The following is a 14,069-nucleotide window of genomic DNA, read 5'->3' as shown; positions in this document are numbered from 1 at the left end:
GCAGTGTCGGCGAGTGTTTAGTTTCACATGGGAAGGGCAGAATCTAAAGAGTAATTTTGGTTTTCTCTTTGTCAGTAATAAAGCTATAACATCATGGGCGCAAAAGCTGAAGCTGACCCACCCAAAGGGGGCACATGCGGAAGGGGGACGTCCCAGATCCTGGCAGGGAGCCGAGCAGCCCGGGACAGCGCCGCTGGAGAAAGTAGGTGTGCGTCAGGGCTCCGGTCTCCTGTTGGGTCCCCACCTGCCCATCTGCACAGGAGTGCCGCTTTCCTCCTGTTGTCGGTCTCCCCACCCAGCTCTCTGCCTTCTGCGGCTCAGAGCAGGGGAACAGGTTGGCTCTGGGTACTGCTGCTTCCCCGACTCACAACCACCGAGGGAGAAAGTCTAGAGCAAACAACTGATTTGTAAAGGCCCTCCCTCATTCTTCTACTGCAAGGTCACATGTAGCCACAGTAACTCATTTAATTGTTAAAAAACAAACACAAAAACACTTCAAGTAATTTGTACTACTATTAAGTTGTAAGAAATCATATTGAACGTGTGAAGGCTTTAAGATGCCTTTATATAAAAACTTCTGAGTTTGAACAACTCTGAATTTATAATCCAAATCGTAAGAGATTAAATGTTTAAATTCTCTGTGCCCCTTTTGCTGTGTAGCAGCTACTATCATGAAAGAGTCATAGATATTGAGAAAGTTTTAAACATCTTTAAAACCTTTTTGATCTAAATTATCACAGAATAACATTTTTTAGTATAATAGTATAATCCATTGCAGTTGGACAATTTGCTTCTTTCTGAACTTGATACCTTCAGAATTGGCCGTGTCCTGGCGAGCTGAAACGTAGTCTTTCCTCATCGTATGAAAAAGATTGGACAGTAGAAGTCCCATGAAGACATTCTCAGCCTCCACAAGGCACTTTATTTCCCTTTTCTCCCAACACATTTCCTTTCTTCAGCCCTTGACACCTGGGCTCCCTAATCACCGTTCTTTGACCTTGGGTTTGTGTTGAGGAGGGCAGTGGAGAGGGCAGCTGCGTGGGCCACGTGACCCTCAGGCGGCAGGAGGCCCGGCTCTCGTCTGGTGCGATGGCACGGGAGCTCCTGGGGACGGGGCTGAAAGCGCTTTTCCGTTGGAACAGGCTGCAGAAAGGGAGGATGTTTCCAGACGTTCTAGTTCCTTTGCTTCTGTTTTTACCGTAACTGGAACTCAGGCTGCGGAGGCTTCCACTTCTGTAACTTTGGGTTTGTGGTGGTAACGAAGGATTCACAGGTTGGAAGTCGGTGTCCTTTGTGACCATAGCTCAGTGTTGGCTCCATGTGGCCCAGTGGTTCCCAAACCTGGCTGCACACTGGGTACCTGTGGAGCTTTAAAAATCTATGTAAGACCCAGGTGGGCAGCCGTCACCAGGGCAGGTATCACCTGTGAATTGGGAGGTTGAGAGCTCGTCAGGTGATTCTCCTGCACTTCGAGGCTTGGGAACCACCGATCTGGCCTAAACTTCCTCGTCCATCAGCTGGTGGAGAATCGGGCTGCGGCCGGACGCCCTGGGGCAGGTCTGCTGGTACGTGTGCAGCCTCTGGTGATGGCAGCGGGCCGAGCGGAAGCTGTGTCGAGGGGATGCTTCTTCCCTTGAGTTTCCTTTGCTTTGGTCATCTCCTGGACACGTTTTATATTCCCTCTTTTTTTTAGGGTGGATGATATTTTTGGCATAAATCATTAGGGGAAATTAAGTTTCTTTGCCATTTCTGAGTTTTAAATGATTTTAGGTAATGTGGTTGTTGAGTCAAAGAGCCACAACTGAAATGCCTTCTTACCTGCGTCATTCTGAATCAAATTCTGTGGATTCACAAAAGTTGGAACTTTCCTCTTAATTGCATTCTTTCTCTCCTCCATTGTTTTTTCCAGGTTCAGTCTAGATCAGGGGAACCTTGTGATCGGAATTCTCTTGGGATCCAGTTTTTATTATACATGGTGATTTATTTCAGGTACTAGCTATTTCGAGGCACATCTTGAAATTGGGTATGATTTAGCATCAGGATTGTCCAAAGCTCAGTCTGTCTTTGTTTCTTTGGTCCGTTGTCCGGGACGGGTTTGACCACTTCCCTGGCTGCAGGCTCCGTGGTGCTTTTAGGTGAAGGGCTAGGCTGAGCCAACTTCTGGGGGAGGGCTTCCCATTGCCCCACACTTTCTCATCAGAGGCTGGGCCTGTTTTGTTTGCCCTCAGCTTGCGCCTCGGGATTGGAGGAGGACAGTGTTTCACGGGGGATTTTTCACTTGTCTTTTAAGTGCTGAGACTGGACAGGACTTTGAACAGGTAGGCGTTTTAGAAGGGACAGAAGATAAACTAGGAATTCTCACTGGTGAAAGGAGGCTCAGTGGTGCCTCAGGAGGCCGAGGTGCCGGCCCCTCCTCGGTGGGCGGAGCGTCTTGAGCTCGGTGGCCTTTGCTTCTGCAGGGCCCATGGGGGTTGTGCGCAGACTCCGCGGCTGCTGTTTTAGCAGGAGTCGAACCTTTGATGATGGTGGAACTGAGGCAAATTCTGGTTAAAATAGTCTTTCCACACATTTCTAATTGGAAACCCAAATACAGATGTGAGACAATGCAGAGATACTATAAGGAGAGATTAGCTCAGAATTTTTATTAGAAGCGCTAAGTCGGCATGTTGAGCCTTTTCTGGGTCTAGTGACCATTGTTTGTGCGTGAGACAGTCTGCTGTTTAAAGTTCATATTGATTACTGTTTGTTGTTTTCAGAGTTGGTTAATGTGGCTGAATGATAAAGTGAGTTATTGTGCCTCTTACGTTTTTCTATGAAGGACATGAATTCTAGGCGCCTCACATTTCCTTGGGAAGTAGATGGCGAACTGTGAATACATTTCGGTACCAAGCTCACTGAGGAACACCTGCTCTGTTCCTCCTCCCAGTTCCACAGAAAACTGCACTAACTTTTGTCAATTATGTAGGAAAAGAGAACTGTTTAGTGTTAATTCCATTGTTTTGCGTTTTTGTGACAAGCGGGCCAGCCAGGTTTCTTTGCTCAGAGCTCTGGAGGGTTCCTGCTGGCCTTGGGGGCAGTGGGTGCCCGAGGAGGCTAGCTGTCCCTCCCCGCTGTCTTCTTGCTTTGTAGTCGGAGTTCGCTGCTGCTGCACAGCCTCGTGCTTTTTACCTCAGTAAACCGGATGAAAGTCCCAATTTTTGGATGTCTGATTCCAGAACAGGTATGATACTTACATTTTTAAAGAGTTGGTTTTTTCCTAAATAACAACTGCATCTCCCAGCAGGCGAGACTGGTGCAGAGCCCCAGCGGGCTCCGCGGCACCGCGCTGGGCCCTGGCGGCTGTGACTTCCTTCCCGGGTGCGGCGGTCCGCACGCTCAGGACCGGCTGTGCGCCGCAGCCCTGCACCCCAGTGCCTCCGAGGGGAAGTCCCGCAAGCCCTCTGCGCCCTCTTCCCTCTCTGGGCGGCCTTGTTCCAGTCCCAGGGTTTCACAGTGACCCCTTTTCCACACTCCTGCAGCCCATCCATCGGGATGGACTAGCTTTGCCTTCTGAGAATTGCCCAGTTCCCAGCCGCCTACAGCTGCACCCTAGTAGAGCCCGCCATCTGCCACCTGGCTCCTGTCACTTCTGACCAGCCTCCTTTTTAAACATGAGCAGAGTGCCCTGGCCTGTTTGGCTCAGCGGCAGAGCTTTGGCCGCTGGACCAATGAGTCTCAGGTTCGATTCTGGCCAAGGCCACGTACCTCGGTTGCGATTCGCCCTCGGCTCTGGTCGGGGTCATGCGGGAGGCAACCAGCTGATGTGTCCCTCTCTCTCTCACATCGATGTTTCTCTCTCTCTCCCTTTCTCTCCCTCCCACTCTATCTGAGGATGAATAGAAAAATATTCTTGGGTGAGGATTTAAAAAAATAAATATGAGCAGATCATGTGACTCCTCTGCTCAGAACTCAGTTCCGCTTCGCTGGAGCGACAGCGAGTCCTTTCAGAGGCCCCGCGAGGTCTAGCCTTGTCGCCTTGACCTCGCCTTCTGCCGCCCTCTCCCGATCTCTGCTTCCGCGGGAGGCAGTTTGCTCACACACGCCAGACAGGTTTTCAGTTCAGGGCTCTGCATGGGCTGCTTCCTGTGCTTGGAATGTCCTCCCCGGTGTGGGAACTGCCTCATATGCGGGCGGCTAAGACAGCCGGCTCCTCCTTAAACAGGAAACTCCCTGGAGGTGAGCCAGCCCCCACCACGCTATTCAGAAAGAGCACCTGTCCCCCTCTCCCCCCACATCCTCTCTTCTATCTGAGTTTTACATCTTACTGTCCGAGTGCTTCCCACCCTCTAACTTTCTGTATATATTGTTGATTTTCTATTTCTATTTTATTTTTTTTATTTCTCTCCTGAAGATATTTTTCCATTTATCATTAGAGTGGGAGGGACGGGGAGAGAGAGAGGCAGAGAGAAACATCGATGTGATAGAGCCACATCACCTGGATGCTTTCCACACAACCCAACTAGGGCCAGGAATGAACTGCAACCGAGGTCCGTGCCCTTGACCAGAATCGAACCCGCGACTCACTGGTCCGCGGGCCGACGCTCTACCGCTGAATCAAACCGGCCAGGGCTATTGTGTGATTTTCTTATTGTTCAGGTCTCAGTCTCCCCATACCCCAGCCTGTCATAGTAAGTGCTCAATAAATATTTCAATTATTGAATACTTTTTTTTTATCCTCACCAGACACATTTTTGCATTAATCTTCAGATAGAGCAGGAGGGGGAGAGGGAGGGAGAGAGAGAGAGAAACATTGATGTGAGAGAGACACATCGAGTGGCTGCCACCCACAACGGGGCTGGGGACAAACTGCAACCAAGGTACATGCCCCTAGCGGGAATCGAACCTGGGTCTTTCTGGACCACAGGCTGACGCTCTAACCGCTGAGCCAAATTGGCCAGGGCCCTGATATCTTTTTTTTTAATGTTTTTATTCATTTTTTTAGAGGGAGAGATAGAAACATTGATGTGAGAGAGAGACATTGATTGGCTGCCTCCTGCACACCCCCTGCCAGGGATGGAGCCTGCAACTGGGGCATGTGCCCTGACCCAATCGAACCGGGACTTCTCAGTCCATGGACATCGCTCAGTCCACTGAGCCACACCAGCCGGGCAGTTACCGATTTCTTCACATCGCTTCCATATAAGTCTGTCCTGTTCATAAAGAAATTGTTGTCTTTAAAATTGTTTTTAAATTATACTACTTGATCTTGACTTATATCATCTTTGAATTGTAAATCTTTGGGTCACAAAGGTAGGACTGTTAGGGTATAGCATTATGTGAGCCCTTTCCTGTCCAAATTCAGCTCTCCGTGTTCAGATAGGCAAAGCTAGTTACTTCCCATATCTCATTTTCTTGAGGTGGAAATAAGTCATTCCAGAACCACTTTTGTTGTCTTTCCTTCTCGCTTCCCTCTGTGCCCTGAGCTCAGGCCGGACTTACTGGGACCTGGAGGAGAAAGACACGGGCCGGTCTTTGCCTCAGCCCTCGGCCCCGCCGTGCGCCCCGCCCTCCTCCACCGGCACGCCGGCCAGCCAGGTGAGTCAGACACAGCGTGTGCGCTATCAGATGGGCGCTAAGGATCGATTTCATTATACAGTCTGTATTTTTCACTTTTTAATATAGAGAAAAAAGCATGGACTTTAAATCACAGTCATCTGTTCTCAAATTCTGTGTCATTGCCTCTGTAATCTCCAGAAAGTTACTTAAAAGTGGAATTAAAAAGTGACCCTGGGCAGTGTGACTCCATTGGTTGGGTGTCATCCCCTGCACTGAAGGGTCTCGGGTTCAATTCCCGGTCAGAGCATATACTGAGATTACGGGTTCTATCCCCAGTCAAGGTGTGTGTCCTCGGGTGAGGATTAAAATAAAAAAAGGCCCAGTGTGCTTTGTGAAATTAAATGAGGTAGTTTTGTGCCTACTATTTAATAGTCATTCCACAGACAAACATCTCCTGCTCTCAGACCTGGTTTGACTTTTCACCCGATTACACCATTCCGCTAATCCATTTGTAGTCTAATGCTGAACAATTTAATTGGCGATATTTTCTCTGAGCGAGAAATGTAAATATTTTGGTTATTTCAGAACAAAGAAGTAAAGGTCTCCAATATGTGCATATCGAGGCACATACCTCAGTTCTGTGTTTTGATCAGGTGATGAGAGAGGAGTGGGTTTGGGAAAAGGAGAGATACAGTTCAAGTAACCCAGGAGCTGTGAGCCCGAGTGACAGGCATAGACAGGGCAGATGGGGTCCGGCGACTTTCACACATCAGAGGCCCAGCGAGGGGCGGAAACCAGTGTGTCACCCTTCAGGGGAGGAGCAAAGAAGAGACAGATAACCCGAGGAGAACGGAACGTGGGGACGGAAGGGTGGGGACGTGAGAGAGTGAGGGCTGGGAGGCTGCGGGGCTCTGTGCTCACTGGGCCCCCCCATGCTCTTGATCTGCTCCATCTGTAAGTGGTTCAGTATTTGTTGGCCCCAAGATGCCACCCATTTTCACTGGTCCGCGGGTTGACCCTCTAACTGCTGAGCCAAACTGGCCAGGGCAGATGCCACCCGTTTTAAGACTTTCCGTTTCATAGGCTACTAAGAAAAAATTTACCAGTTACACTGATAAAATGCTTTCTTGCCACTTTAGGATTTCTATTTTTTTTCTTACAAAAAGAACAAAGATATTTCTCATATAAGTCTTACACATACTTAAGGAAAATGTACGTGAAATACATCGGTTAGAGCTTCTTCGCCTACAGAGGCTTGCCCTCCTCTTTCCATTCCAGCGCTGGTTCCGGTTCCCATGTGCCTTTTCCTTGGTGACTTGGCGTTTCTTTACAAGAGGACAGAGGCCGGGTGCCGCGTTGTCCTGGCCGAGCAGTTATGGGGGCTGGCCCACTTTGGACTCCCAGGTCGGGGGTGTTGCCGAACACGACCGCTTCACTGTCCTTTAAATAGCGGCTGTCGGGTCCACTGTGGTCTCAGGACACCTGTTCGGCCACTTCTGATAGCTTCAGTACTTGTTTGTGACCAGGCAGTGACAGTCATGGCACAGCTGCTGTTTGACCGAATGGACTTGCAAGATGCTGTGAGTTACAAGACTCTCTCATTTCAGAGAGTTTAACTCTGAAGAGAAAGGAAATCATTGACGTGGTGACAAATGGTAGCTTGTACTACTGTGAGCACCAAGGAGAATATCAGCCACCACGCCGGGGTCCCTAGGCTGAGCCGTAGCCAGAGCGCTGCTACTTGTCATAGGCTGTGAGGCTCGAGGGGCCTCTAGTTTGTTGGTATATAGAAAGTAAAGTTTCCAAAGAGGATTACGGCCTTGGCCGGTTTGGCTCAGAGGTTAGAGCATTGGCCTGTGGACCAAAGAGTCGCGGGTTCGATTCTGCTCAAGGGCACGTACATTGGTTGCAATTTGTCCCTGGCCCTGGTTGGGGTCGTGCAGGAAGCAACCAATCGATGTCTCTCTTGCATCAATGTTTCTCTCTCTCTCTATCCCCCACCCACTGTATCTGAAAATCAATGGAAAAATATCCTAGGGTAAGGATTTTAAAAAAAGTAAAGTTTTAAAATGGGATTACAGCCCTGGCTGGTTTGGCTCAGCGGTTAGTGTTGGCCTACAGACCGAAGGGTTGTGGGTTCAATTCCTGGTCAAGGGCATGTACCTGGGTTGCAGGTTCAACCCCCGGCACTGGTCGGGGTTGTGCGGGAAGCAACCAATTGATGTGTCTGTGTCTGTCTGTTTCTCTCTCTCTCCCTCCCTCTGTCTTCTCCTTCCCCTCCCCCTCCCTTTCTTCCTCCTTTCTACCTAAAAAAAAAAAAAAAAAAATCAGTGGAAAAATATCCTTAGGATTTTGAGGATTAACAAAATAAGATAATGAAATAAAACAGGCCCTGGCCGGTTTGGCTCAGCGGTTAGAGCGTCGGCCTGCGGTCTAGAGAGACCCGGTTCGGTTCCCGCTAAGGGCGCGTACCTTGGTTGCTGTTTGTCCCCGGCCCTGGTTGGTCGTGCGGGTGGCAGCCACTCGATGTGTCCCTTTCACGTCGATGTTTCTCTCTTCCTCTCTCTCCCTCCCACTCGATCTGTACAAAAAAAGTGGAAAAATGTCCTCGGGTGAGGATAAAAAAAAACAAAAAAAAAAAAACAGGGTCACAGGTCATTTTAACGGTTTACATTTAACAAATTAATGCCTTTAGTACACACAAACAAATGGATTGTCTTATTCACAAGCTAGTTACAGTTGATTTAAAACTATGAATTGATGGTGCCCTGCAGCCCAATGTGTTCTTTCATTGTGGCCCTCATTGAATCTATAATCTCATTTGACAGAATGTCTGCAGTTTACATTTGACAGGGTAAAATGGCAACCTTGTCACCATCTACAGTAGCTCCCACCTTGAAATAATTTTTTTTTTAATCGTCATTCGAGGAAATTTTAACATTTATCTTCAGACAGAGTGGGAGGGGGAGAGAGGGAGAGAGAAACATTGACATGAGAGACACATCAATTGGTTGCCACCCACACGACCCTAGCAGAGGCCAGAGACGAACTGCAACTGAAGTACATGCCCTTGGCCAGAATTGAACCTGGGACTCTTTGGTCTGCAGGCCGACGTTCTAACCATTGAGCCAAACCGGCCAGGGCCTTAAAATAATTTAAGCCCAAAGTTTTACCACTTGGAGCTTAGACCACATTGCGGCATTTCCGGTGTAGCGGAACTGTGATGTCAAGCTGTAGAAATACTCTTCTTGTCTGCCAACTCTTCACGGGCACATAACTACCTAGGTAGGAGCTTCACCTCTTGACAGCTGTCCGCTCAGGTCACAGGAGAGCGGTCTGGAGAGAAGAGTTCTTGTCCTGCCTCACCCCTTTGTTCTGAAGTCTTCTCTGATCTGAGCCTGGTTCTCACTGTGAGCAGGGGGACTAAAGGATTTTATTCTTTGAAAGTATTCTAGGCTGCTAAATAATTAGATTCAAATGATTCCCTTAATGTTTATTAGGGGATAAGAAAACTTTCTCGTGAGGGAGACTCATCATAATAGGTTTTGACTTCCAAACCTTTATTGTAACTCTGACAATCCAAAGTCTCAATTTATTTAAAGTCTTTTTATTTCATTTCTTAAAATTTTTTATTTATTTATTTTTTATCCTCATTTGAGGACATTTTTCCATTTTTTGTACAGACAGAGTGGGAGGGAGAGAGAGGAAGGGAGAGAGAGGGAATCATCGACGTGAAAGGGACACATCGAGTGGCTGCCACCCGCACGACCAACCAGGGCCGGGGACAAACTGCAACCGAGGTACGTGCCCTTAGCGGGAACGAACCCGGGTCTCTCCGGACTGCAGACTGACGCTCTAACCGCTATTTAAAGTCTTTTTAAAAATCTCTTATGGTGCTGATCTTGATATCAGGGACTTTTTTCACCATCACTGATACCATTGAAATGATTCTGTTTCGTGTCTGTAAGTCTGATGCCGGTAACGAGCCGAAGCTGCCATCACTGAAGGACATCTACCATAGAAGGCACAGGGAAAGCAAGCAGTCACCCGAGAGGAGTCTCCCTGCTGCGTCCAGCCCAAACCATCCGCCCGAGGTAACGAGGTCGCCGCGGCGGGCGGCGTGGGAGCTGCTCCCGCCCTGACCTGTCCCCGCTCGCTCTCCGCGGGGGGCGGCGTGGGAGCTGCTCCCGCCCTGACCTGTCCTCTGCTCTCCGCGGGGGGCGGCGTGGGAGCTGCTCCCGGCCTGACCTGTCCCCGCTCGCTCTCCGCGGGGGGCGGCGTGGGAGCTGCTCCCGGCCTGACCTGTCCCCGCTCGCTCTCCGCGGGGGGCGGCGTGGGAGCTGCTCCCGGCCTGACCTGTCCCCGCTCGCTCTCCGCGGGGGGCGGCGTGGGAGCTGCTCCCGCCCTGACCCGTCCCCGCTCGCTCTCCGCGGCGGGCGGTGTGGGAGCTGCTCCCGCCCTGACCTGTCCTCTGCTCTCCGCGGCGGGCGGCGTGGGAGCTGCTCCCGCCCTGACCCGTCCCCGCTCGCTCTCCGCGGCGGGCGGCGTGGGAGCTGCTCCCGGCCTGACCCGTCCCCGCTCGCTCTCCGCGGCGGGCGGCGTGGGAGCTGCTCCCGGCCTGACCCGTCCCCGCTCGCTCTCCGCGGGGGGCGGCGTGGGAGCTGCTCCCGGCCTGACCCGTCCCCGCTCGCTCTCCGCGGCGGGCGGCGTGGGAGCTGCTCCCGGCCTGACCCGTCCCCGCTCGCTCTCCGCGGCGGGCGGCGTGGGAGCTGCTCCCGGCCTGACCTGTCCCCGCTCGCTCTCCGCGGCGGGTCAGCGCGGCGCCGGCGCCGGGAGCCCACCGCTGTCCTCTCGTTCCAGGTGCTGACTCTGGACCCAACGCTGCACGCGAAGCCGGAGCAGCAGGCTCCAGGGGCCCCACCCCCGGGCGCTCTGGGCGCCCTCCGCGGCAGGACGTCCTCGCCCGACTCTGTCCTGGCGCCCAGCGCTTCTGGCCGCTCTGACTTCGACTCCCTTTCACAAGCAAGTGACACCGCTTCTCTGTCGTCTGGGCTCCCGAGATGCCCCCCGAATGCGAAAGCCTCGCCGGCGCCCTCCTGGAGAGACCACGCCTTCCCCAGTGCCAGCCGGGCGAGCTCCACCTTCCCCTCCGTCTACACCGTCACCAGCGACGGCGGCTCGGGCGGCACCGCGGGAGAGGACAGCGCTGTGATGGTGACTCCCGCCTCGGTCAGCCGGTCCCGGCTTCCGGGCGCCGCCCGCGACGTCCCAGAATGCATTTCCCTGGCGTCCCTGGAAGACCCTGTGCTGCTGGCCAAGTACGCATTTCGTGAACGCTTATGGTAACAGGCTTTCTGTGCTGTCTGCTTAGATGATGCAAGTGGCTGCCACTGAACTTCAGTAATGTATGCAATCCTAAGTTACAGAAAGAGTGTTTTTAAGGTACACCATCTAAAAAATAATCCGTGTTTTCTCTCTTCACTTTGTAAGTGGTCAGCTTGTGTATCAGTCTACTTCCACGTTCTGTGCATGTGCGGGGGGAAGGCTGTGTTGCTGAGCAGAATGGCTGTGTTCTGGGCCTCACTGGGGCTGGGGAGGGAGAGGTGCTCTCCTCATGCTTCTCCCTCCCGCCGCAGCGTCAGGCAGACCCTGAAGGAAAAGCATGCCCGGCACATCGCAGACCTTCGAGCGTATTATGAGTCAGAAATACACAGCTTGAAACAGAAGCTGGAGGCAAAAGAAATTTCTGCAGTTGAGGATTGGAAGAGAACCAATCAACTTCTTGTAGACAGGTAAATGTACGGTGTAACTGTTGTTGAAAGTTTGATTTCACTGTTTCTCCAGCTTGGATGTATTATTTCCCCAGAGCGTACTGTACTATCCGGTGCTTCAGAATTGAACATTTTAACACCGAAAACGTGTTTGGCTGGTAATTATTTTACCGATTGGAGCCACCCTCTTGCGCTGCACTAGGAGCCGGCCTGAGGACAGCTGCCTCCTACGGCAGAAGACTGAGCAGTTGAGCGGGCCTCGTGCCTGGAGGAATGTCACTGACGGGAGGGCCAGTGCTGCAGGTGGAGTCCCTAGTGAGAAGTGACACTGATGTCCTGGGGCAGCGCTCAACCTTGTTTTCACCCAGACACTCGTGAACTTGTGGGAGCATTGTCCTGCTAAAAACAACCGCAGAAACACTGGAGAATGGCCCTGTATTAGGGGTAGCTTTACACCTATTTTAGAGAGAGAATCATTGACAAAATCTGACACTTTTTAGTGTTAATGAACAGTGTACTTGCAACATACTTTACAATTAAATGGGACTTAGAATGAAAGCTGCTCAGGTCTAGATGGCAGCAAAGACTTCTTCTCTGGGGCAAAAAAAACAAAACAAACCTCACCTAAAAAAACAAAAACCCAACAACAAAGCACCTTGCAAAGAGTTTAGAGGGCACTGAAATCTGGTCTCGCTCACGGTGCCCTGCAGAGTCCTCGGAAGCCGAGCCTGCGTAGGTGTGGCTGCTGCGGTGGGTGATGGGAAGCTGTGATCATCTAGAACTGGAGAAACGGTTCACCTGAAACAGCACCCGTTCTGGGGCCAGCACACACAGCAGTGTTTCCAAACTTAGAACCGCGTGTTGCAGGCCAGCTGCGATGTCTGCCGGCCTTGTCGCACGGTTACAGCTCGGGCGAGGTCTCTGGCAAAGCAGCATCGGGGTGATAATTGAAACAGCAAAGTACACTTACTACACCTATGCTTCACTGGTAGTATTTCTTTCAAGAACAGTTTGATCGGTGTTTCAGCCCCTCGCAACCATTATTCTACTTTCTGTGAATTTCTACAAAGTTAACTCCTCTGGGTAACTTGTATAAGTGGAATCGTACAATATTTGACTTTTGTGGCTGGCTCCTGTCACTCAGCTTAATGTCCTTGAGGTTCATCCAGGTTGTAGCCTGTGTCAGGATGTCCTTCCTTTTTAAGACTGAATAGTATTCCATTACACGTGTATATAGATACACATACTGGGCTTTGTCTGTGCATCCGGCCCTTGATGGACTCCTGAGCTGCTCCCACCTGTTGGCTGCTGTGAATAATGTTGCTGTGAACACAGGTGTGCAGTAGGGCTCTGTTCATGTCTTGCTTAGTTCACTTAGTATTTCTCAGGGATCTTTTTATGTCAGAATTTTCTCTGGATATTAGACTGTCATCAGGTTCATTGGGATATATTTTAATAAAATGGCATTCTGAGTCTTGACTGGTGTGGAGAGCTGTGTGCTTGGCTGTGTGCTGTATTGGAGAGTCGGTTAGATTTACAGAACACTTGTCAGGGAGAGGACTTGACCTTCTAATTGTTTCCTTTCGATTTATGGTCTCAGATGCGGCCAATTAGATGGTGCTCTGAACGCAGCCACTAGTCGTGTGAGGACACTTGAAAGTAAGAACAACCTACTAGAAAGAGAAGTGGTAAGTAAGTATTCGTTTTTTTTTGTTCTAGTGTCTTTTTAAAAAAATCCTTACCTGAGGACATGCATAGAGAGAGAGGGAGAGAGCGGGAAGGAGGGAGGGGGAGAGAGAGAGAGAGAGAGAGAGAGAGAGACATCGATTGGTTGTCTTCTGTACATGCCCTGACTGGGGATCAAACCTGCAACCTAGGTATGTGCCCTGACCGGGAATCAAACCCAAAACTTTTTTTGGTGTATGGGATGACGCTTCAGCCAGCTGAGCCACCACTCCAGGGCTCCATTTTATTTTGTTGTTGTTATTAATCCTCACCTGGGGATATTTTTTCATTGATTTTTATTTTATTTTATCTTTTTTTAGATAGAGTGGAAGGGAGTGGGAGGGAGGGAGGGAGAAACATCAATGTGAGAGAGACACATCGATTGGCCTCCCGCACAACCCCAACCTGGGCTGGGGATCAAATCTGCAACCCAGGTACATGCTCTTGACTGAGAATCAAACCCTTGACCCCACGGTCCGAGGGCTGACACTCGAACTGCTGAGCAAAACCAGTCAGGGCAAGGGCTCCATTTTCTTATATAAATAATAAGAAATGCATAAGTGTTTACTTTTAAATATATAACTTTTTTTCCACGTAGTATCAAGTGTTATTCTTCCACACATAACTTATAAACAGTGTTTTGGTGGAAAGTGTCGGTTATGCTCTTCTTTTTCTTTGTCTTTGATGTTTTTAGTTGTCTTTGTCTCCTAAACTCGAAATGTCCTGAACCAGGGGCTTGTCTTTCCTGGTTATCTGCATTTCTAGCCACCTTAGTGCGCAGCACCTAGTGGGTATTCAAGCAATGATTGCTGCGTGAATATGAACATATCACATGCATTTTGAGTTTTCTCTTTATTTCTATAGTAAGTGAGAGAATAGGGTAAGAAATGCTTTTTTTAAACCCTTACATGTTAATGTAGGGCAACAGATTCCAGCCGTACTTGCAGAATCATTTCCCTAACGGCCGGCCGGGTTCTTCCGCTCCCTGGAGCGCTGCCGAGCGAGTCCTGGAGTCGGATAGGGCTTTCCTGCCCACGC

At 50.3% G+C, this 14,069-nt stretch overlaps 1 protein-coding gene across 1 annotated transcript in view; it reads left to right on the top strand.

The window, feature by feature from the left end:
• MPHOSPH9 (M-phase phosphoprotein 9) overlaps positions 1-14,069 on the top strand; it is a 42,917-nt gene that overhangs the window by 11,616 nt on the left and 17,232 nt on the right. The window contains exons 6-12 of the mRNA XM_036276976.1: positions 76-202; positions 3,130-3,220; positions 5,468-5,574; positions 9,504-9,629; positions 10,396-10,853; positions 11,172-11,327; positions 12,907-12,994. Coding sequence (XP_036132869.1) covers positions 76-202; positions 3,130-3,220; positions 5,468-5,574; positions 9,504-9,629; positions 10,396-10,853; positions 11,172-11,327; positions 12,907-12,994 — 1,153 coding nt within the window. The remainder of the gene's footprint in view (positions 1-75; positions 203-3,129; positions 3,221-5,467; positions 5,575-9,503; positions 9,630-10,395; positions 10,854-11,171; positions 11,328-12,906; positions 12,995-14,069) is intronic.

This window comes from Molossus molossus, unplaced genomic scaffold (assembly GCF_014108415.1).
Source record: "Molossus molossus isolate mMolMol1 unplaced genomic scaffold, mMolMol1.p scaffold_m16_p_22, whole genome shotgun sequence".
In the NCBI taxonomy this organism is placed as follows: Eukaryota; Metazoa; Chordata; class Mammalia; order Chiroptera; family Molossidae; genus Molossus; species Molossus molossus.
The sequence above is the reverse complement of the archived record's forward strand: the minus strand, read 5'-3'. Positions and strand labels throughout refer to the sequence as shown.